The 22,293-nt window shown below is 34.9% G+C and overlaps 1 protein-coding gene across 1 annotated transcript in view; it reads left to right on the top strand.

The window, feature by feature from the left end:
* The window catches only part of LOC142350494 (uncharacterized), a 169,801-nt gene that overhangs the window by 22,482 nt on the left and 125,026 nt on the right, over positions 1-22,293 (top strand). Inside the window, exons 4-9 of the mRNA XM_075402344.1 lie at positions 4,901-5,033; positions 10,799-10,831; positions 14,214-14,409; positions 14,782-14,842; positions 19,703-19,797; positions 20,116-20,250. Of these exons, the coding sequence (XP_075258459.1) occupies positions 4,901-5,033; positions 10,799-10,831; positions 14,214-14,409; positions 14,782-14,842; positions 19,703-19,797; positions 20,116-20,250 (653 nt within the window). The remainder of the gene's footprint in view (positions 1-4,900; positions 5,034-10,798; positions 10,832-14,213; positions 14,410-14,781; positions 14,843-19,702; positions 19,798-20,115; positions 20,251-22,293) is intronic.

The raw sequence follows: 22,293 nt of genomic DNA, 5'->3' as shown, positions 1-22,293 counted from the left end.
AATTCTCTAATTTCTCTTCTTTTGTGTCCAAACACTTTAAAACCGATTTATGCTTTTTTGTCAGAAAAATTTCTTTCTTATTACAATTTACTGAGTCCGCTGCCATAATTGTGAAAACGGAAAAAAAAGAACTAAAATTTGTTCACTTACCAACAATCGCCTTGACTCGGCAATAAAAATTCATAATAATTTTCTTTAAAATGTTTTTTTCATTATCTTTAATTTTTTGGCTCTCTTGGAAAACTCTTCCAAAGCAATTATCCGACACCAAATGAAAAAAAAACATTCATTTATAGAATATCTTGGAAATCTGCTTGATACTCTCGTGAGTCTTTGACAAAAAGAGACACTGCAATACCACCCTATCGCAAGGTTTCTCTTGGAGTGTTTGTTTCCTCATCCTTGTCCTATCATTAGTTACTTTGTTTTTTGTGTAATTTTAAGATAACATAAACCAAATTTAAAAAATATGAGTTCCGCGAGTTATTACAGCAAAAACTGGTATCAGCTCTAAAGTTTTTTGAATAATTCTGCTATTTAGCACTCCAATGTTTCTTGTAGCAGGTCTTTCCCATTATAACCCCATGAAATTTTAGCTCCCCCCTGTTATGGCATAATTACCATGATTAGGGGGCACATAATGGGAAAAACCCCTCGTAGCTATTTTCGAATAAAAAAATGAGCTTTAGCCGCCTCAAACGTGCTTGGCATGTTTGCTGTTAGTGTTTTAGTGTTTTCCGGACTGTTTGTCCTGGACTGTTTGTCCTGCTACCAACCATGTCTTGTTTCACTCGTGGAAAGGAACACTTCGTTTATTGCATCTTTCAGTGTACACAATGCGAGACATCGATTACCTAGAATCACAATCAACTTATTGTTCCGACTCACAATCAACTTATTGTGGGGGGGGGGGGTGGAACTATATACTCAAATGGGTTTTTTGTTCAGTCAATTTTGGCCGATCGATATATTCGTCGTAGAGAGTTGAGACTGGTATCACTAGAAAGCCCGTCCAGCGTACAACATGGAATTAAAAAAATTTTTTGATTTTTTTACAGGGAGTTATCGAAGTTTATACTTTTGGGAAAGAACGAGTAAATTCCGTTGTTTTTATTCATATTTTCTGTAACTTTTGAACAAATTTTAGTCGATTTGGCTGAAAACTATTAATATTTTAAAAAAGAATGTTATTTGTTTCACATCTAACGATAGAGAAGGCTCGCCAATTTGTTTTGTCCGTGCTTTTTGGTTAAAATTTGTGCTAAATTTTTCCAATTTGATACGTTTTTAACTCAAAAAAGGCTCCAAACAGGCTTTTGTATCCTACTTCGTTTAAGATTGCAGGAAGTAGAGACCTAACATCTGCTGCCACAATCTTTGAGAACTTCAAAAAAGGATAGCTGTACATTCGTTTCCAATAGGATTTCACTGGAATTTTTCGGAAAATAAAACTAATACATAGAAAAATGCATCAATTATTTGCATTTTATTGAAATAATTGCTTTGCTTAGTGATCTATTTTGCAAACATATAAAAATTTAATTTGTTGTTGGAGACGCAGAAAAATCAGGGCTAGGTTTGGACTCATCGTAGATTCTTACAATCAATAACTATTCGGATGAAATTAGGGCGCAATCTTGTTCAAAGTTCTTTCGCAGTTTTGTTTTTTTTTATGTTAATTACTGACGAGAAAGATTTCAAATATCGGCAAAATGAAGGATCCTATTTACAACAAAACAAGGCCAAAGGAGAATATAGTTTGTTTTCAGAAAACAGTTCATAGTTTCTATGGCTTTGACAATCTCTTTTAGTAAACTGTAAATGATCTCTTCTTGTTTTGCTGCCAACTGTTGTTCTCGTTGCTTTCTTGGTAATAAGTACAATTAAATAAAAATTTAATTGGGTTCTTGAAGAGCTCCTGGTGAGCCTATACAATGCTTACATTTGTTGTCTAACGCCTCTTATGACTTTGAACAAATTTGTTTAAAAAGAATGTCAGTGAAGTTTTGAAATTTTTCATTTGTAATCTTATTTCAGCCCACGTGTAGCATGACCTCCAATTAAAAAAGGCAAAGTTTATTCTAAATGAAGAAAAGAAACTCTTTATGGTGGTTTTATATTTAATTAATGGTTTTTTGGCTTTCTAACTACGAAATTTTATAGAAGTTTTGTGAATTTTTGCACAACTTCCTGTATTTGTGGTAGTTATTTATTACCTTATCAACTAATCCTATTAAACATAGCTCCAATTCGCATTTTTTGAATGCGCTCTATAAACATTTTTACTGAATTCGGTGAATAGATGATAGTTTTAACGACTGCGGAGCCGTTCTCTCACAAAAAAGTGGATTTCTTTCTTTGACCGTAATTGTGGTTATCTTCATTTTATATAACATATTTATGGCATTCAAAATTTGTAAAGATTTCTATATTTGTTTAAATGAATCCATTTACTGATTTCAGATAATAGCTAACGGTTTCAATGTCTTTCAATTAATTTTTTTTTTGGAAAATTAATTTTTTACTTAGCAAGATTTGCAAATTTTCCTGTGTTTGGGGTTGTTAATTGTTCTGTCCTCAACCTGTTACATAGCGTAGCATAGCCCTACTGGCATTTGAGGAGTGCGCAAAAATATTTTTTTCAGATTCCCGTGAATAGCCTATATTTTCTTTAATCCGTGCTCTCTCAAAATTGATTAGCATTTTTATGTTTTCGCCTTTAATTGTCTTTCTTGTTGTTGTAGTTTGATAAATTCATGACAATCAAAGGTCCTTAGCACTTTCGCGGATGTTTAATTTAAAATATTTCCTAATTTCAGTTTATAGCTAACGGATTTAAAGACTTTCAATTAAAGTTTTTAATATTTCTGTTATTCCCATTTTTTCTCGTTGTTATCAACAATTAATTAAGTCTTACATTTGGCAGAACTCATCATATTTTTGTTGCTCCAAACAACATTTTTGCTTTTGGTTATGTTTTTTTGACAGATGTATATAGAGCTTAGAACTGTATTTTCACCGGACTTTCGTGAGTTTTCTATTAGAGTCAATTTTTGTTGTTCTTTTTGTTGTCTTTTTCACAAAGACTTCCACCTATTAGCCAATTAAAATTAAGAGAAACCAAAACAAGTTATTAAATTTTTTTGTGTTTTTAAAATTTTTATTGGATTTGAAGGTATTGTAGATACAATGGCTTCAACACTGTGGCTTCGATAAATTGTTTTAGATGCAAACTGATCTGTTTTGTTTTAAATTGAAAGGTTTTGGTTTGTTTGAGTTTATGAAAAAATTTCTTTGAAAAAAAATCCGTGGATTTTGGAGCTTTGTCACTTTTATCTTACTTCAATTTTTGCTTGGTTTCTGTATCTGCAGGTCGCATATTTTTCAGTAAATCAAGATACAATTTATATATGAGTTTTAATTTCAACAAACGGTTTTTTGGCTTTGGTACAAAGCTTTCTCATAAAAAATAACAACTTTTGGATATTTACCCATTCTGAGTCTTTTGGTTTCTCTTCCATACTATCAAGATCCAATTTATATATTAATTTTTATTTTCAACAAACGGTTTCTTGGCTTTGGTACAACGCTTTTTCATAAAAATAGCAATTTTTGGATATTTACCCATTCTGAGTTTTTTGGTTTCCCTTCCATATCATCAAACTATTGAGGTAGCCCATTTGGCGTTAAAATAAATGCAAAATTAACGATGTTGAAAATTCTCTACGAATAGTCAATTTTTTCAACGGTTGCTGCGTCGCCTTCTTTTTGAACTCAATTTTGTTTTTTGTTTTCTTTTTGCCGTTTTTTTCCGTCGTTCGAAATATTACGGATAATGAGAAGTCTCAGTTGCTTCCTATGACGTATATTGGCCTTGCTAAAGAGCCAAATTGATACAAAATTGGTTTCAATCAATTTGAAATTGGTTGCTTTCAAAAAAAGGGTATTGTATTTCCGAATTCTTTCCTTTTTGCACTTCTTTGTTGTCGGCCTGTCATCTAGTCGTGTTATTGAGAGGTATTCTATCTTACCCATTGAACATCTAATGAAGGTTCGGTTGTGTTGTTAGATCAAGTTTTATCTGATTGCTTTTTCCATTTGTTTTTTAATTTTTTTAAAAAAGATTTATCAAACTTTGATCGCAATTAAAGTTTGCTGTTATTTGATTGTGTGTGTATGTGTGTGTGTTTGTGTGTTGTCCAGTACTCTTATTGGTTGCAAATCTCATCGGCTCTCCAACCCAGCATTATTTTTTCACTAATTTGTTTGTTGAGAGATATATGTTTTTTTTTCTGTTATTTTTCTCTTCCTCATTTTGTAGACAATTAAATCAGAACGTGTATGGGCGGGGTCGTAACATCACGCGCGAACGCACATTACCGAGCCTCCTCATCATTACATCAGAATGTTGAAAAATTTTTGATAGGGCATACTTTGAGCATTTTTTATACAAATTTCCAGATTTGCCAATTTTGCGTTAAAAGGTTTGTCTCAACGATTATAAGAAAAAATGTAGGACATTTATAAAAGGAAATCTTTCTATTCAAACTGCGGTGATTTTCTTAAATTTTTGTTCAAAATCTTTTGATTAACTGAAGGTGGAAATAGAATATATTCTTGATAACCAAACTAATCAATCAGATTATTTAATCACGAATTTGAGACACGGCCTGTCCTTCAGACTCCAACAAATATTTTTTTTAATAAAAAGTCTTAAACAGCCAGGATTAATATCATAGAACGACCCCCTAATGACAGCGATAGATAAAGACTGCGATAATCTATTGGAGGCCTTGTAAACTATGATAATACATTGAGGTAAATGCCAATAAAAGTGTGCCGGTGCCCTATTTTTTTAATCAACTTCGATCCTATGGCCATTTTATTTTTTTCACTTCAGGATGCAACTATTTGGAGAATGAGCATTTCAACTACTGCAAGCCGAAGCCCTGGTCAAAGGTCAAGACATGGAGAAGTGACCTTCATCTTGACAGCGTCGACTTTGGACACACTGGAATCAACCGAAAAATAAAGTCGGTATCAATTTTGTTTTGAAACAATATAACCAGAAACGAATCTATTCTGCCACCCCCCCCCCCATAAACTCAAAAGTTTTTTTCATCGACCGACCATTATTCTCCGTCTTGTGATTAGTAATATAGGCCAATAGGGGTAGACACTCAATCCGCTAAATTCTATAATTATAATTGCCTCTTTTAATGTTTAGTTTCTTATTTTGGTCCGAGAAAACCGGATAGTAACTCAAATTAAACTATCGTGGGATGGACTTGTCCGCTAATTGAATTCAGAAAAAAAACAAGCCTGACAAATTGACTGGATACAAAATAAAGCTTCTGACGGAAACAAACATCATGTCGGCCAATTCCTTCTAATCACAAAACGATCATTTGCTATTCGTTTCTGTGTTAAAAACGAAGGCACTAAAACATTTTTGAAATATAATCGAACAACTGTCACTAATGAACAACTGTCAATTAGTTTTTAAGAATTAGTTCAATGAGCCGGTAATCTATTTCAGATTAGTCTATGTAATGGCGGTCCACAGATCACCACCAAGGTGTAGATACTGTGGGTGTATCTTGGTTTGAGGAGACAGCCTAGAAAGGCTGGCTCTTCTGGTCGTCTCTGATCTGTCCCTTTATTGACGTATTATGCCTTAATTATTGATGTCTTGTATTTGAACTTGATGTCAACTGGAATTTTTAATTTTATTATCTCGATTTTCTATATCATTAGTGGAATATCGGGTTCGGACCTACTTTGATAGCCTTTGCACTTTCATCCTGAGGTAATTTCAAAATTTCTGGAAAATGAAATTGAGGTTGTTCGCTCTCCAATTGTTCCGCCACCTAGTCTCGGGAAATCTTGTTCAGAAACACAAGTAGGTTTAATGCGGGCTTCTCCGTAACTTTTGGGTTTTCTTTCGTAAATGTTTGTCGAAGGGTTTTCTTTTATAGATGAACAGTACGAAAACCGTGAAACTTGAAATACGTTTCTAACACTATTCTTCATCACCCAAAAAATTTAGAAATGAATGTGTCGTTCCATTGTCTTCTCCATTTCTAGGGTGCGCATAAGGGCTTCTTTCTTTGCTTTTATATGCTTCTTCTTGAAAAATTGACTATTTTTGTTTTCAAAAACTGCCGTCATGGACTGATTTTATTTTCTCAGGATAACCGTGGTCCGTTACTATGCCTTTTGTGATTATTATTGCGGTTTTAGACGTTTTTGTTCTTGATTGTTTTTTCTAATACCTCTTGAAAATTTGTCTACCAAGACGATTAGGAGTTTTTGCGTTTATATTTTTTAATTGGCTGTAAAAATTTATTAGTGCTCCTGTTTCCTACTGGAAAGTTTCAGTTTTTATTTACTTTTTTGAAAAGGTTTGATCTTGCTTGAACTTTTTTCCATAGTTTTCTAGAATGATACCTGATTGGGTAAAATTCGGCGGTTGTGGTCTCTGCTTCCTATTTTGAGCTTGGTTAGTAAGGTTCCGGCTTTATTTATTTTTTATTTGTGTGACGTGCGACTTTCGAAAACCAACATCTGCAATCTATGTGGTCTCTTCTTTGTCTACGATGACTACCACGCCATGGTTGTCCGAGACGTTACCTCAATTAACTTTAGCATATAGGTAAATCATCAGCTTTCTAGTCCATCCTGGATTGACTGAGTGCCACGAGTTTGTCGTGTTGATTCATCTCCTCTAAAAGGATGAGGAAGTTTGTGACCAAAATCTTCCGATTTTTTGTTTTTTCGTTATTTTGCACGCCTTTGTACATTCCTTATATACAATCGAGCTTGGTGTCTTGATTTCCACCAAAGGACGGTGTCGGTGATTGCTGGCTCAAGTTTTTTTGCTTTCGTCACCTGGTTTTCGGTTATGCGCCCCCTCGAATTCGGATTTATCCCTCCATTTGTATCTGTTGAATAAAGCTCAACTAAGCGACCATCATTGAGAGCATTGGGAAGGGTGAACTATGATACGTAAAACTAATTGTAAAGGTTCAGAAAAGAGGGCAAGATTTTTCTGTAATGAAGATTGTGGAATCTTAAGTTTTTCTCGATTTAAGTTTCTCTCCCGTTTTTTTCTTTCCTTTGAAATGGGACGTTTCTTCACCATGATACGGTTCGGGTTAATTTCGTCTGCCACAATATAGATGGATCGAATTTTTTGGAATTGACGATTACCGACCGAGCTAATGAACTGGCCTTCTACTGCTCCTTTCATGATTATAAACTCGTTCTCATATTCCTCAAAAGGTGCATTATATTCCATTTATTGATTTTCGCAGGCTTGTAATTGTGCTCACAACTGAAATCGAGTTCAAAATTAATATTCGTTTTATTTGTTTCTAAAAACGCAGATTGGTTTTGCAACAATTTATCTAGGAGTTCACTTAAGTCGGTATTTGTCAGCAGCATTTGATTTAAATATTTTTCTTCGGAATTTGTTTTGTTTGTTTGTATCTGTTATCAGTTTTTGTATTTAACTGTCCATCAGTTCATTTGTTCGTGAATTGATTTAATTTTGGGGGTTAAACTTTGATTAAAACGTTGCTTGGTTTGTGTATATTACAAATTAAAATCGAGATTTTGTTAATGTAATGACGCGTGCATAGTCTCTCTAATGTTATCCCGTATTAGTTTTGCGCGTGTTCATTTTGCTTAATAACGTGGATAAGTGATCAGTCTATTTGAACGTCTTGTGAGTCTTTCAGATGTTCTCTTCCAGTATTCGGCCGTTTTATACATGTTTTCTCCAGAATTTGATCAACCTTCTTTCACAATTTCCATATCTTATCATTGCTAAAACTCAGGAACCTCTTTACTAGTCCAAGAGCGTTTCACTTTACGGCACGTTATTCAGAAAAGTAAATGATCACTGTCTTGAATTTTATGAAAATAAATAGCTCTAAAAATCTAGCGTGCTGGGACAACGTTTTAAGTCCAATGAAAGATTTTTTTAAATTCTCTGATTTTTTTGCCTTCTGTTAACGTCTGAGGTAACAACCTTAACTGCTGGTGTCTACGTTTTTGTGGTATCATATTTTGAAAACAAACCAATTTCGTAAAAACAAATTGCCAAAAGATAAACAAAATTTTATTGATTGATTATTCACAAACATTCTCAAAACTGGTTAATATTTCGCGGATTGTGGTATAACCAGTTGGAAAACGGACATTTTGATAACCCCCTTGAAATTTTATCACATAGTAACAATTTAGAATTTTTGAGTTCTCCTGAAAACAAAATGCTACAGGGTACCGACAGGAAGCCGACGTACTGGAACTTAACTCTCTCGCATTGCTGGTAGAATAAGCTGATTTAATATGATCGTTCTTTGATAGATTTGACATGAGCGTTGAATTCGGCTCAAATTTTGCCTCATGGCTGCACCCAAACAGCACACTCAATTCGGTCAGCGTTTTTCAACGTTCATCCGACGGTAATAAACTGTGCACTTGAAAAATTGGGTCTTTCTCACCAGAGAACCCCCCCCCCACGAAAATATATCCCCCCTTATTGTATATATACCATTGTTGGGGCAAAGGTGAGGGTAATAGGTTATATGACCACTAAGCTGGGGGCGGGGGCTATAATGGGGAAAGACCCGATAATTCCTAATCTTTCCATGGCTAGGTTGGTAGAAACATATACCAAATGATCCAGACAAAAAATTGCCACAATTAAACCGTCTAGACAATTAGGTAGGCATGGCTTCAAACTGTGCAAAATGTTTTGAAACTAACCAAAACTGTGTAACATAGATGCCTATTAATTGAAAGTCTAGACAGTGTCAATTCGAGCCAGAGTGGTTGAAAAAACCAGAAGACAACTTGCAAACAAACGCAGTGAGACAACTTGCGAAATGGACTCAAACATTTTTGTGCGGGCCTTTAATTCCTATAGTTCCATAGTTGAGTTTCCTACTTAATGTCGAGGAAAAGTCTTGAAGTGAACAAAAGTTTATTCATGAGTATTTTTAGTGGAAAATTTTGAGTCGAGAAATCAGTATCAATAGTCGAGATACGGTCAATATTTGTCATTTTATGGATTGAGCAGAAATCAAAAGCAGCATTGATGAGAGCAAACTAATTTAAAAAACCAGATAAAAATTTAACCACTTGAAAGAACAAAAAATTTTATCGATTACTTTTTATTCAGAATGACCATATATTAAGAGGCATGCCTGCTGAATACATTATGGTTACAAGAAGTTACGTACAGCAAAAATTGTGCTACCTCAGTGTCATTTTTGTTCCAACAGTTTGATTTGCATCTAAGCAAGGACAAGAAATTTTCCAAGTTTTTAACGAGATTTCGTTCTTGTTTTCTCGTTCACTTAGAAAAGATAGTTAAATTGCTGGTTTCTTTTACTGGAAGGCACGCTTGGGCGAATCGGAAGGTCCGATTTTTGTGAACCAAAAGCATCTTAGTTTAAAATTAAATTCTAAAACTAGAATTCGTGAATACAAAAGTTACCGAAAAAGTAAAAGGCTCAAGGCAGCTCCAGCGTGTTTGGCGAAATCGAACAAGATTTCTTGAATAAACATAAAAGATTTCAGCTGGGTCATGCGATCGCTTAATTTTTGGGATAAAATTCAATCATATGGACGAAAACCGTTCGCTAGAACCTCCAACAAGCTAAATTTTATTAGTTACTTGGAAAATTTAAAGAGAAAAGTTGCATTTTTAATATTTTATGTTTCTTCAAGATAATGCTCATAAGTATATGTCGAAGATTTGCAGCAATTTCTTCAGTGAAGAGGCGCCTGAGGTAATTCAATGGCTAGCAAATAGTCCCAATATGAATTCATTTAAAACTACTTGGGCAAGTTTGAAGCAACGACCGCAAAAACAGACAGTTCTGAAGGAAAAAGTGTTAAAAAATGTGAAAGGTTTAAAGATATTGCTGGAAACTTGTGTAATAATTATACAAACTATCTTCTAAACGTTAAGGAAGTTAAAAGCGTAATGATGCCTTACTATCCAAAAGATTTTAATGCAAAGCTTTTTCAATGTTTGTGAAGTTTTTGTAATTTATTTAGATGTATTCAGCTTTCTGGTACCATAGTGCATGTTATACGCAATAGCGAATAATAGAACTTCATAAAAATAATAATTTTCGAGGAAAAAACACATGAAAAGACTTTTCCTCGATTCCAAAATTTGATAATAGCTCAACGAAATTTTCAATTCAGTTTTTTGAGTCGAGATAGATTCCTGCTGCTCGCTACTTTCGATTGAACTAAAACCGTTTTATCATCTATTTGGGTGCAACATATCTTTTTTACCCCTTTTCGGTTGATTGTAGTCCTTTCATTAGTCGATGTCGATTATAGTTCCTCATAAGTCGAGGTTGAAACCGGGGCATGGTCGGTTCTCACAATCTTGAAAATTTTCATTTATACCTGTTAATCTGCAGCGTAATTGGGTAAGTTATATTGGGAAAGTTTTCTCAGCGTACTAATAGATTGGAAAAAAATAATTGGTGGTAGTTTGAAGAAAGATTGTGTGTCTATGGAAACCATGAATCATAACCCGAGTCAGTTGATTTATGATGAAATAAATGTACCATAATTGTGATTCAAATAACGCACTGAGCTTAAAATTAAAAAAATTCTCTGAGAGTCTTAGAAAACAATTGTGACAGATCGTTCTTTTTAATGACGTCAGCAAGCTCTATAAACGGCGTTTTTTCGAGTCATTGTTCTACCGCCTAACCCCAGGTACCCAGTGCAGAGCTTTAACTTCTCTCTCAATTAATTTCAGACTAGTCGGTAACGACGGTTCTGACGACAGCGGGTAAGTTTTCAATCTAGTCACTCCAAAATTAGCCAGAAATAATTGAAGTAGTCAATTAGAGACAGGTAATGTGAAACGGTGGATGCTTTACTGTCTTGATAAGTTATGAACGGTTATTAATTAATAATTTAACTAAGTAAGTAAATGTCCACATTTCTGTTCACGTAGAATATAGTGTTCTATCCCTTTTTTGAGCACCTTTTCAATTGTTTCTAACTGGTATCAATCACCTCAACGCCGAAAGTAAAATTAGCCGAAAGTGTTCTGGTAAATTTTACCCAATAAGCCAACAGCAAAAACATGACGTTTAACAATATAAGGGAACGGTATGCTTAAGAATCGCTCCAGAACTTCTCGGCTAACTTTTCGTTCAGCTGAAAAATTGATTGTTCCACATTGACTATTGTTTTTCTCTCTCAGTTGATTGGGTTTTTCCTCGAAATTCGAAAATGGGTTTTCTTGTACGATTGAACGAATGTCTTGTGTCTTAGAATTAGACACATCAAATTTCCATTAATTGTCTTCAGAGCATTATCTGTTCATTCTCCCTTCAATTTTAAATTTATTAATTATTTATGAGGAGTGAAATTTTTTTGGGTAGCCCCCCCCCCACATTTTTTTAAGAACTTAGATGAGTCATTCCAACTGACGCATAAATTGCTTGCTAATGTATTAAATCACGTGTGTGGAAGGGGGCAACGAAGACATTTAAGGCTGAGAAAGGGCAATAGGCACCAAAAAAATTGTGTTGCCGACAAGCAAAAATTATCAACTTTACACCTCTTGCACTTTTTAACTGTGAAAATTCATCATAGAACGCACCGAATGCTTTTTACTCTTACAACATAAGAAACTTCTGTTGTATTCTTGGACAAAATTTCCATATAAAACCTATTGCCAAACTTCTGCAAAGCTTTAAGCTAAAAAAATGGTTTGTTGCTTGCTTCCACAATTAAATTGAAGAAAGTTTTTCAACATTTTCAACAAGATCATTTAAAAGTTAAATAAGAAGTTTCATCACATTATAAGTTATCTTTCAAATTTTTATTAGATATTAATACATCATGTGGTTCTTAGGATCCTGAAACTAACCGTTTTTTTAGGATTTCCGTTTGAAACAGACAGAAAAAAATGCTAGAACGCTTCTCGGATAAATTTGATGCGGTTGTTGAACTTCTAAATGATACGTCCGATAATATATTTCACACTTATTCTGAGGGGCTTTGAATTGGTTGCAAAAAAGAAACAAAAAATGAAATTGAAAAAAAGATAACTCACAACCAAGGATTTCAAATTCTCATATGCAAATACTTTTTTTTACAAAAATACTGAAATATTCCACACTGAGCGTGTCGACATATAAGCGAAGTAGTGAGGTAATGTAGATCATAAGCTTATGGTAGTCAGTGTAATTTACACAAACTTAGATTCACTCAAAATTGTTTTATCGTATGATGCATCCATAGGAACCCTTTGGAATAAATCAAAATGACTTAACATAAAAATTTTTTGCTTTCAAAAATGAAGATTTGTTTGCAGTAGTAGTACAGGAAAAATTTTAAGAAGAAAGACGAAAAGCTTTACAGTGGTTCTCGGCATTTCTCGATCATCATGCAATCCCAGGGCACTCTAGACCTAAAATCAAAAATTAAACAATTTTTTCCTTACCAGTGAGCAAGCTCTAATGTAAGCCAAAGTTTTTTTTCAGTTTGCAGGCCAACGAATGCAAAACACGGCTTGGACGCAATAACAATCACACATCACATCTAAAAGTGTATGAGCCGCACGGTCTTGATCAGCGATCCAAAATAATATCAGGATTTTCGCTAACTTATCTCGGATAAAAACATTTGATGTGATTGTATTATTAATGGTAATTAGTTGCTCTGAAAACGGCAAAATTGTTCCATTGCACAATAAAACATGGAATTAATGAAAAAATCCAAAAAAATAGCGTTACTCTTTATAACAGAAACGTTTTGGACTTCATAAGAGCTACCATTAAGGCATTCCGATGGCATTCATACTTATGCTGATACCAAAAAAAATGTTTAGTGTCAGTTTGCACTAACAACACAACGGTAGCAATCTGTCGTACTTTAGAGTACAAATCGTGATGTTGCGAGGCAAAGACTTGTTTTGATTTAAGTTTGTGATTGGCGTCCTGACTCTACCAGTAGATTTGAAAAATTTCAATTTAATTTATTGAATTTGAATTAATTGAATTGAGCTAAACCTCTGTTTTGCACTGCAAAAACAAGGCTATTAGTGAAATATGATTTGGCAGATCAAATCACTGCCGTAAAGTTCTGTCGTAAAGTTCTATGCTTTGGCTTGTCAAAATTAGGTTTAAGAGAAGACAACTGAAAATTGAATTTCGAAGCAAAAAATTATTTATACGGCAAATTAAGAAAATAAACAAAAACTGTAAAATGGATCATATCACATGGAAGCTGAACAAATTGATAAAAAATTTCAGAGACGGAATGAACAGACATGGCAGGAAATAAGAATCAAGAATTTGGGATACTAAATATGGAATTGTTTGAAAAAATAAATATAAGGGCAAATATGAGTTTAGATACATAATCAAATAAAAAAATGGCATTTGAACTAAATTTATGGGGATGCTACCAACTTGTGTACCAGACAGACAATCAAATGCCTGAGATTTTCTAATTTGCCAAAAAAAATTGCCTTTCTAAGGGGTAGATCTTTAGCGTGAGTTTAAAAATATGCACGCGCGCGGGGTTAAAAAGCGAGCTCAACTGCAGTCAGATCTTCGGTCCATTAGCTCGCAATCATTTAACAAGAGAATAGCTATTTCTGAGCTCTGTTGAAAATGTAATTTTGCTGCAATTTTCAGCTGATGTAATCTGAAGAGCAAGATTAACAGTTTGTGTAAATAATTCGTTGTTGCTTTTGACAACACGTTCCGAGATAGAACAACCATCTTCAAACCTTAATTTTTAGTCGTTTCTTAAAAAATATACCTCGAAATAAAAAAATTTATTACATTTGGTAATTAATGCAATAATTTTTTCTTCAAAAAAAAATGAATTGAAGTACTTCAATAAAGACTTCTTTTTTTAAAAAAAAAAGTCTTTTTAACCCTAAAATGCAGACCTATTACCTGTTTAAGGTATAGTTATAGTTACAACTTTTGGGGGGCTAAATTAATGGGGAACATGTTTCACGTTTTCGCTATTAAAGTTTGATGGCAATGGGTATATAAACGTATATTTTCATCAAAAGGGATTTCTCTTTGATTTCATTTGACCAATTCTTACAAAGCTGTCTTTCATGTTTATCTTGCCAACGTAGTTGTATATTTTACTTTTAAACACGACCACCTTTTTATCTAAAGATTCAATTTTTTCAGGGTGATAAGCGAAGTGGGTGGAATTGAGAAAACGGCTAATCTGACAATTCTAGCGGACGATTCTCATCCGTTAGTCGTTGTTGAACATTTGCTGGAAGATTGGCATTTGAGTCTGCCGAATATTTGCATCTCGGTCATTGGGACTACTGGACGACACGTGACCATGTTGCCAAGGTACCTGGCCAGGCTGAAACAGGTTGGTCCAAGGCCCTGGAATTTGGGTTAGCCATTCCACCAGTATGAAAACCTCGTACAGAGGTTGATTTCGAATTAGTAAACGTGAAGTTGTGGACATTTTACGTCAATTTTTTTTCTTTAATCACACATTTCAAGACACCAAAAGCAGCTTTCGAATTATAGGTTGAATTACAAATTTTGCAACTTTCCGAAAAAATGGAACCGCTTCGAAGTCTTCAATAATTTGGACATCTTTCATTGTTTAAACTGTTATGCATCACCTCAAGCGCAAAGTTGAAATCCTAACATAAATTGGGCGGCTGAAAATTGCGTTTATGAAAACCACTTTTTAAGACTCAAGTAAATGTTGTTTTTATGTCATCCATTTTAGGGCCTGTTATCAGCTGTGTGTTCGACATCCTGTTGGGTTCTGACTGGAGGCACAAATCAAGGTATACTTGATACACTTTAGTCCCCTGTAAGGATATGTTAGTCATAAATCTTAATAGCTCGAGCAATGTTGCGCTCGGACGCGAGGCGGCGCTTATGCCCAAGGTTTGAGTACTATGCACTTAGGATACTAGGATTTAAGTTCAAGAGAATCAAAAATGTAAAAATTACTAACTTTCACGCATTTAATTTAAATGGTAATTTATGAGGTTGAATAATCACACTTAGACATACAATGGAACATTCTGACTATCTGAAAAGTTTTATTGCTAAGCTTATTTTTTATCAAGAAAATGAGCGTTATGGTACTGTTCACTATCACAGTTTTTGTTAACCACGTTTTTGTTCAATTTTACAAAAATGATGCAAGAGAGGTTCTGCTTTTGCAAGAAGTTACTGATCACGGTGACTAAATTATGCCTACTAAGTAGAGGAAAGAAATAGGGACAATTGTGTAGTAAAGGTACATGTTCGCACGACAGAATGCTTTTAACAGTTTTTCTCTGAACTTACTAAAGGTGCATTATGTTTCTAGCGCGAGGTTGTTTTTATTAGTGATATTCAAAATACAATTTTTTTCTTCAAAAAATCGTAAAATCGTAACCAATGGCCTAAAACCACAACTATCAGAATTTTAGGTGTGAAATATTTCTTTAAGTCGAACGAACAATTAAGTAATGCAACTAGAGACAATATAACAGCTGCAAACATCAGACAACCCTTAAGAGAACATTCAGCTCTGTTTTGGGAACAAGCTATCAAGTAGATTAGGTTCAGTAATGACTTTAACAAGAAACGAAAAGTGAAGTAATTTTGTTAGAGCGGTTACCTTGAACTCTCAGAAATTTCGGGTATTCTATTAAAGATTTGGGATCTGTGGTGCACTGATTGAGAGTTGGCAGAACTTTGGCGCTTGCTGCTATCATATGTACTGTTATCACAAAGTGTGGAATCATAATAAATGTCATCATTAAACTGTTACCATGAAAGTCTCTGTAAAGAGGTTAAACCATCTCTTTCAATCTCTTGCGTAATTTATATTTAGGTATCCTAGCTCTCATGAGGTTCAATAAGAGCATATAAAAAGCCACTGCTACGTAGCTGAAGTTCATAAACCGATTATAGCGTATTACTGACCTCAATGCATTTTACGGGGATTTATATGAAATTGCGTTCTATACTGAATACTAGCTTGCTGTAATCCGCGAGTAGCTTGTTGCAACGAAAAAACCGTTAGTAGTCACTGACATCCGTTATAACTGAAAGAAAATAGAGCTTTACAAAATTCGTAATTTTGGCCAAATCTGAAAATTTTTACAAGTTGGGACCGAAAATTTCTCCACCCCCCCCCCCGATTTTTTGAAGCCGATATGGCTGAACCAAGCTGGGGTCACCACCACCCTAGGGCAGCCCTAAGCTATTTATAAACTAGGATTGGTAGTGCCAGCTTTACCCAGTCCGGAGCTATTAACACTTATGAGGGGAAAAAGTGATAATTTTGGGGAAAAATCCGAAATTCGCAATTTTGGAGTTTAATGAACACTAGTCATACTAGAGTGCAATAAGGCTCTGAGCCTACGCTTGATTCGGCGGAATACGAACCATACCCCCCAAACCGCCCTAAGTAAACAAAAGACCCGGAAACACATAATTCGTAAAGCAACTAAGTATAAGTCGACTTGCCGGCCAATTTGAACTTTATGCTTGTTACGGACGTACGGCGCAACCGGACCGTAGCCCTACAGCACATAAATGGACGTGCGGACGGTACCCTAGGAATTCCCTTATGTAAACAAATTGCACGTGAGAACAGAAAAATCCGGAGTTCGCATATATGTAAATTTGGCAGCCATCTTGACTGATATCTATTAGGTAAGTTCGGTATTGGACACGTTGAAGTTTTACGGCATTAGTATGACGCAATGTAAACAAAGTAGCCAATAGCATTATGGCAAGTGGAAACGTTGTGCAATAATGACGGTTGGTTGGTTTTAGTAAACAAACTGTTTGCTCGGCTCAGTATATAAGCGGCTTACACTATAAGAGCAGCACAGAAGTTGCTAACCGTGAACGAGTTAATTATCGATTGTTTGGCATAGTTTGCCGGTATTATTGAGTGAGAGGCTCTTGTTAATCGTTATTAAGCGTCGTTGCGTTAACTTTACCGGAGCGATTGAGCGCGATGCTCTGAACAGTCGCTGTTATAGAATTAGAGTTATTTGGTTAAGTTTGCCTGATTTGATTGAGCGAGAAGCTCTGAGTAGTCTTTGCAATTCGGTTACATTATTGAGCACCGATTGTTGTTGCAAGTGAGCGAGAGGCTCTGGAACTTGTGGTATTTGATTGAGCAAGCGGCTCGGATTAGTTACAGTTATTTGGCAGAGTTTGCCTATTGAGCGAGAAGCTCGGACTTATTGTTGTTGTTAGACTGTGGTTCATCAGTCTGTTATTAGCTGAGGGATAATTCCAGCTGTTTTGATTGCGTTTGAGTATAAGCGGCAATCGGTATTACTGTAGAGTTGGATTGAGAAATAACTTAGTTAGTTATTGTTCCAAGCTTGTGGCTGCTTGTGTTCGAATTAGTTATAGTAGTAGTTATTTTGATTGTCGTAGCGCATGTTACCTGATGCCTATTGAGTTATTGTAATTAGTGTTACAGTTATTTAATTTAAGTGTCTTTACCATCGTTACTTTTGAACAGCCAAGAGCATAACACGGGAAATCTATTGTTGTTAAGAAGAAGACGAACCACCAAACTTAAACCTTTCGAACTGTGAGATCTGGGCGCTATTGTTTTCCCGTGATAGGCTGCCTAATAAAGTTCAGAATCTTACAGTACATGTTCACACGACAGAATGCTTTTAACAGTTTTTCTCTGAACTTACTAAAGGTGCATTATGTTTCTGGCGCGAGGTTGTTTTTAGTAGTGATATTCAAAATACAATTTTTTTCTTCAAAACCCTGATTTTATGGAACACGACAATGGGCTCTCTGCATAGGAAGGCTACTAAAAAACTCTCGTTTTGTTGGGGACGAGCCTATTAACGGAATAAACACATTCAAGTGCAATTTAAACGACCGTTTTTTAACGCTACATTCAATAAAAGCCCAATCGATTGGGCCAAGTTTTATCACACCTTTTAGTTAGTAACTATTTTTAGTACGCGAATATCAAACAGAGTAAAACTATAACTCAAACTCGAACAACTCCATCATCACCAAATATTTATGCACAAAACGACCCAACGTATGCATAAATTACGAACTCATCTCTAGTATTATATCAAATTCTTTACGATTGGTTTCCGATGAATCTCGTTGGTATAGAATATTCGCTAAAGGTTCTAGGCAGTTAACAAACTTCCTATGATATCAAATTTACACCAAAAAAAACATATAGTGGACAGCCCTTGACCTTTTGTTGACATCCTTTGTTACAGGCAATCAATGGTGTAAATATTATACGTACATTGGGATGGCCACGTGACTAGGAAAATAAATGAAGCTGAAATTTTACGAAAAATTATGATAACTTAGCTATTTTTGTCTTATTAAATTGAAAAACTGTGCACATTGAAGCAGATATTCCTGAGCGGCAAATGATATGCGTTTTAATCTTGATTTCGTAACCCGCCTTAATGATTGTTCAAATTTTTTAACTATGACTTCTTGAAAAAAAATAATTGATTTTGATTTTCTCAATTTTTTTGCTGCAGGATTAAATTCCAATTGAATTTAAATTTTGTGCACTGTACAGAGACATTTACTCTTATTGGCTTAGAGAGTCTATTACACTTTCACGAATTCTGTTTTTGGGCAATGGAGTGAATACGCAGAAAGTGTGGTTCTTTGTACAAAGTGCAGAGACTGTTTCCCTCACGGGCTTACAGTAGTCTAACACAGTTCCACAAACTGTGTTTTTAAGAAATTGAGTGGAAACGCAGAAGCTGTTCTTTTTATACTTGCTTTGTTGTTTTTATCGAGAAACAGCTCTTCAAAATTATTCATACACCGAAGATGCATTTTCTTTTCGTACAGGCAGCTGTTGCAGTCGTCTCGGGCAAAATGTGATTTTCTCGGGCAATACATGATTTTCGACAATACCTGATTTTCGAACGATTAGTTATTGGGGCTAATTGAGTACCGAGAAATGCAACTGTAGATCTTCAGTTGTTATTCCAGATCACAAAAGTTAAGTGGAAAAACTCCATATCCGAAGAGATTGGAAACCACTGAAACTGGGCCGTGTAAAGCTTTTCCTTGTCATTGGTAGGAGAGTAGTCTTTACACGGTACAAACTCTTCAGAATGTTTACCATCCTGGATAAAACTTGCCGTGTCAAACTTTTACATATGTGTCGAAAGAATCTAAAATGAGAGGTAGAAATTAGACAGTTTTTTTTTCGAAATTTTCATTAAAGAATTTTTTAATTTGAAACTCATGATAGTGCGCATCCTTCTACAAAAATTTATATTTATCACAATTGCATCAAGACCTAGGCAAAATTTATCATTAAAACTTAGTTTATTTATATATTGCCGAGATATCGCAACTTTGTTCAAAAATATGCAAGGTCTTGTCAGGGGCTTGCAAATTATGTTTACCTCGGTATGGTTAAACAGAAAATCACTTTTGAAACAATTTCTGCGGCCAAAGATTTCTACGAGAATCACATTTCAATTACACACTCCCCTCCATTGGAATATAGCCACCTGTGGTTGATGTTTTTGAATGGCTTGTTTAAAATGTGATGACTAGTCTATCTCTAAATCTTACCTAAACTATATCTAGTGCTAAAACATGCTTCAGTTTGTCAGTATAGACTTATAAAAACTTTTAAATGATGTTGTTTTTCCCCACAGGTGTGGATGCAATCACGTGTGATGCCCTTAAAGACGCCCAGTTGACCAGTTGGATGGGCACCCAAGACGCCCCAGAATTCGAGATTCTCGGAATTGTGAGCTAAAATTTGATACACTTTTTAACCAATTTAAGTATTTGAGCCAGCCAATTTTAGTATTGGTCCGATACTATATATAGTTTTTTTTTCACTAAACTAAAAATATCGGTTTTGCATTCATTTTCTTTTTTGAAATTTTTAAATTTTGAAAAGAATCGAGTTTTTGATGTCAGAGGGCGACTTGGAGTTCCTCTCTAAGCCATCGAGGAGCAAGCAGGCCCAAGAACTTTGTAATAGTCGAGCGGTTATCTTTTTGTGTGCCGACCACTCGATTTTTTACTCTGGGTCACAAAAAATTGGCTGAAATGTTTCCAGGTAAACTGGAACTGTATCTCTCAGCATCAGCAAATGAGCAAATGGACATTTGAGAACCCCAACTGTGACGAGGCATTCGAGTACCACGTTCGAAAGGCAACCTTCGACTCCTCATCTGGTAAGAAAAGCAACAGCGTCTGAGTTTTAACAGCCCTGAAGTGATATCGTTTCCATTGATCCACCCAATCGTGGGCTGAAGTTTTCCTAGCTGAAGTTTTCCAGACTTTGCCCCCTTTGTCCGGAAGACAAAGTCTAGCAAGCCCCTATCTTTGGGTCTTCTATGCGAGCTAAAGCTTTTATGAGTTTATATGGCGAGCTTTACTGTAATAGTAACACATATATCACAGGTTGGATTATCACACTTGAGACCTGGTGTTGCTCCAAAAATTAACGACTTGAATTAAAAAACGCATTTGAATTCGGAGCGTATATTTTCATATAATCATTAATATACAAATCGGTGGTGCAGTTCAGTTCTCCTTATTTCAATTAAATCAGACGACAAAAAATTTTAATGCGACCAATTTAGGGCTAAATCCCGTAGTTGGGTTAGCTTAAGAAGTACGCGCAACAATTTCTTTGAGACAAATGAGACGGAAAAATGAAATAACTGAAAAAGAGCGATCTCAAAGTTTAAAGAACCGCGAAAACGTTATTTGATCTCACTGAAAAATTTAGTTTCAAAAGCTAGCATTCGCTACATGGTTCCAGAATGGGCTGCTAAAATTGTGCATAAAGACCAAATTGAAGTGCAATTCGATATCTCTTCAGTGCTTTCGTACAATTTTTAATCCAATATTTTGCAAAATTTTTCTCACATTTTTGTGAACGGCTGTGAACGGGTTTGAAATATTTCTTTTGAAATGATTTTTTACAAATAAAAACCATTGCTGAAAACTCTGGCTGGGAAATTAGGTTTTCAACTAAATTGTGTTTTAATTTCTTCTTATAAAATCTTTAAACCAAAATGATAAAATTATCTTCTTAATCTGTTTTAAAGTCCTGAAACATAGAAGAAAAAACGGTTTTGCCTCTCTTCACCCCGATTTATTAATCCCCCCCAAATTTAACCCCGTATATAATCATCCCTCAGTCATTTAACCTCGCATTTTATTCACCCCAAAAATCAGTTTAACACCGAAATCTTTTATCTATTTCGTTGTCCAAAAGAACAATTACCAAAGCTAAAGTTCAAAGGAATTAACATTTAACTCTTTTAAAATGAAACTCATGGCCTTCTACAACCAATATTTTTTTGTTTTTGGAAGAAGTGGTAAACTAAAAGTCGGCAGTTATCATGCTGATTTCAACATGCAATGAAACAGTAAATGTTCTAGAGTTCCATCCACTTTTCAGTTGGTTTTAATTGTCCCTTTTTGGACTAGATGAGATAACTAATTCGCTAATTGCTATAGTTTTGGTTTTAAATGTTGAGTCGTTAGCGTTATTTCCCTGACAACTATGAGCCATGAATTAAAAGACTAAAATTAGGCTGAAATGACTTAAGTGTGAAAAAGTATATTCACACCTCATTCATTTCACCCGGATTTTAATCTCTATTAATTAGACTAAATAGAATTGATTGAAATCTATTTATCCTCAAAAATAGGAAGCTTAAAATCGGGGTGAAACAATATGGGGGCTAAATTATTCAGGTGTTAATTGATATAGGGGTTAAAAAATTGGGGTTGAAATATAGGGGGTTAAAAGAATAGGGGTGAAAAAACAGGACACTGAAAAAACAACAAAAATAACTTTCTCGCGGTTCATTTCACTTGGTATTTTGGCTATAAATTTATTCATTGAATGAAAATTTTCTTTTTGCCTAAACAGAAGAAGATTTCGAAGGTCAGTATTTGTTCATTTTAAATATTGTCAGAACCATCATCAAGCGACATGTCCATACATAAATGCGTCATCTGTTTTTTAATCTGTTTAATAATCTTGTCGGATCATACATTCATTATACTAATTTCGTTCAATCATGTTGTATGTACAAACAAAATGCTGCACTTGCAGTGGTAGAAAATTACAGAATTCATTTCGAGAAAGTGGCAAAAACAAGAATGTCAGAAAAATATTTCACAACCAGCTCGTACCAGGCGAAAGACCAGATCACCAGAATGACCAACAAAACAGCTGGAACGTGGTCTCGACCGAATTTTACAAGATTCCTGC

The sequence above is a fragment of the Convolutriloba macropyga genome, chromosome 12, assembly GCF_964194025.1.
Source record: "Convolutriloba macropyga chromosome 12, txConMacr16.3, whole genome shotgun sequence".
Taxonomy (NCBI): domain Eukaryota; kingdom Metazoa; phylum Xenacoelomorpha; order Acoela; family Convolutidae; genus Convolutriloba; species Convolutriloba macropyga.
This window is presented reverse-complemented; position numbering and strand designations above follow the sequence as displayed.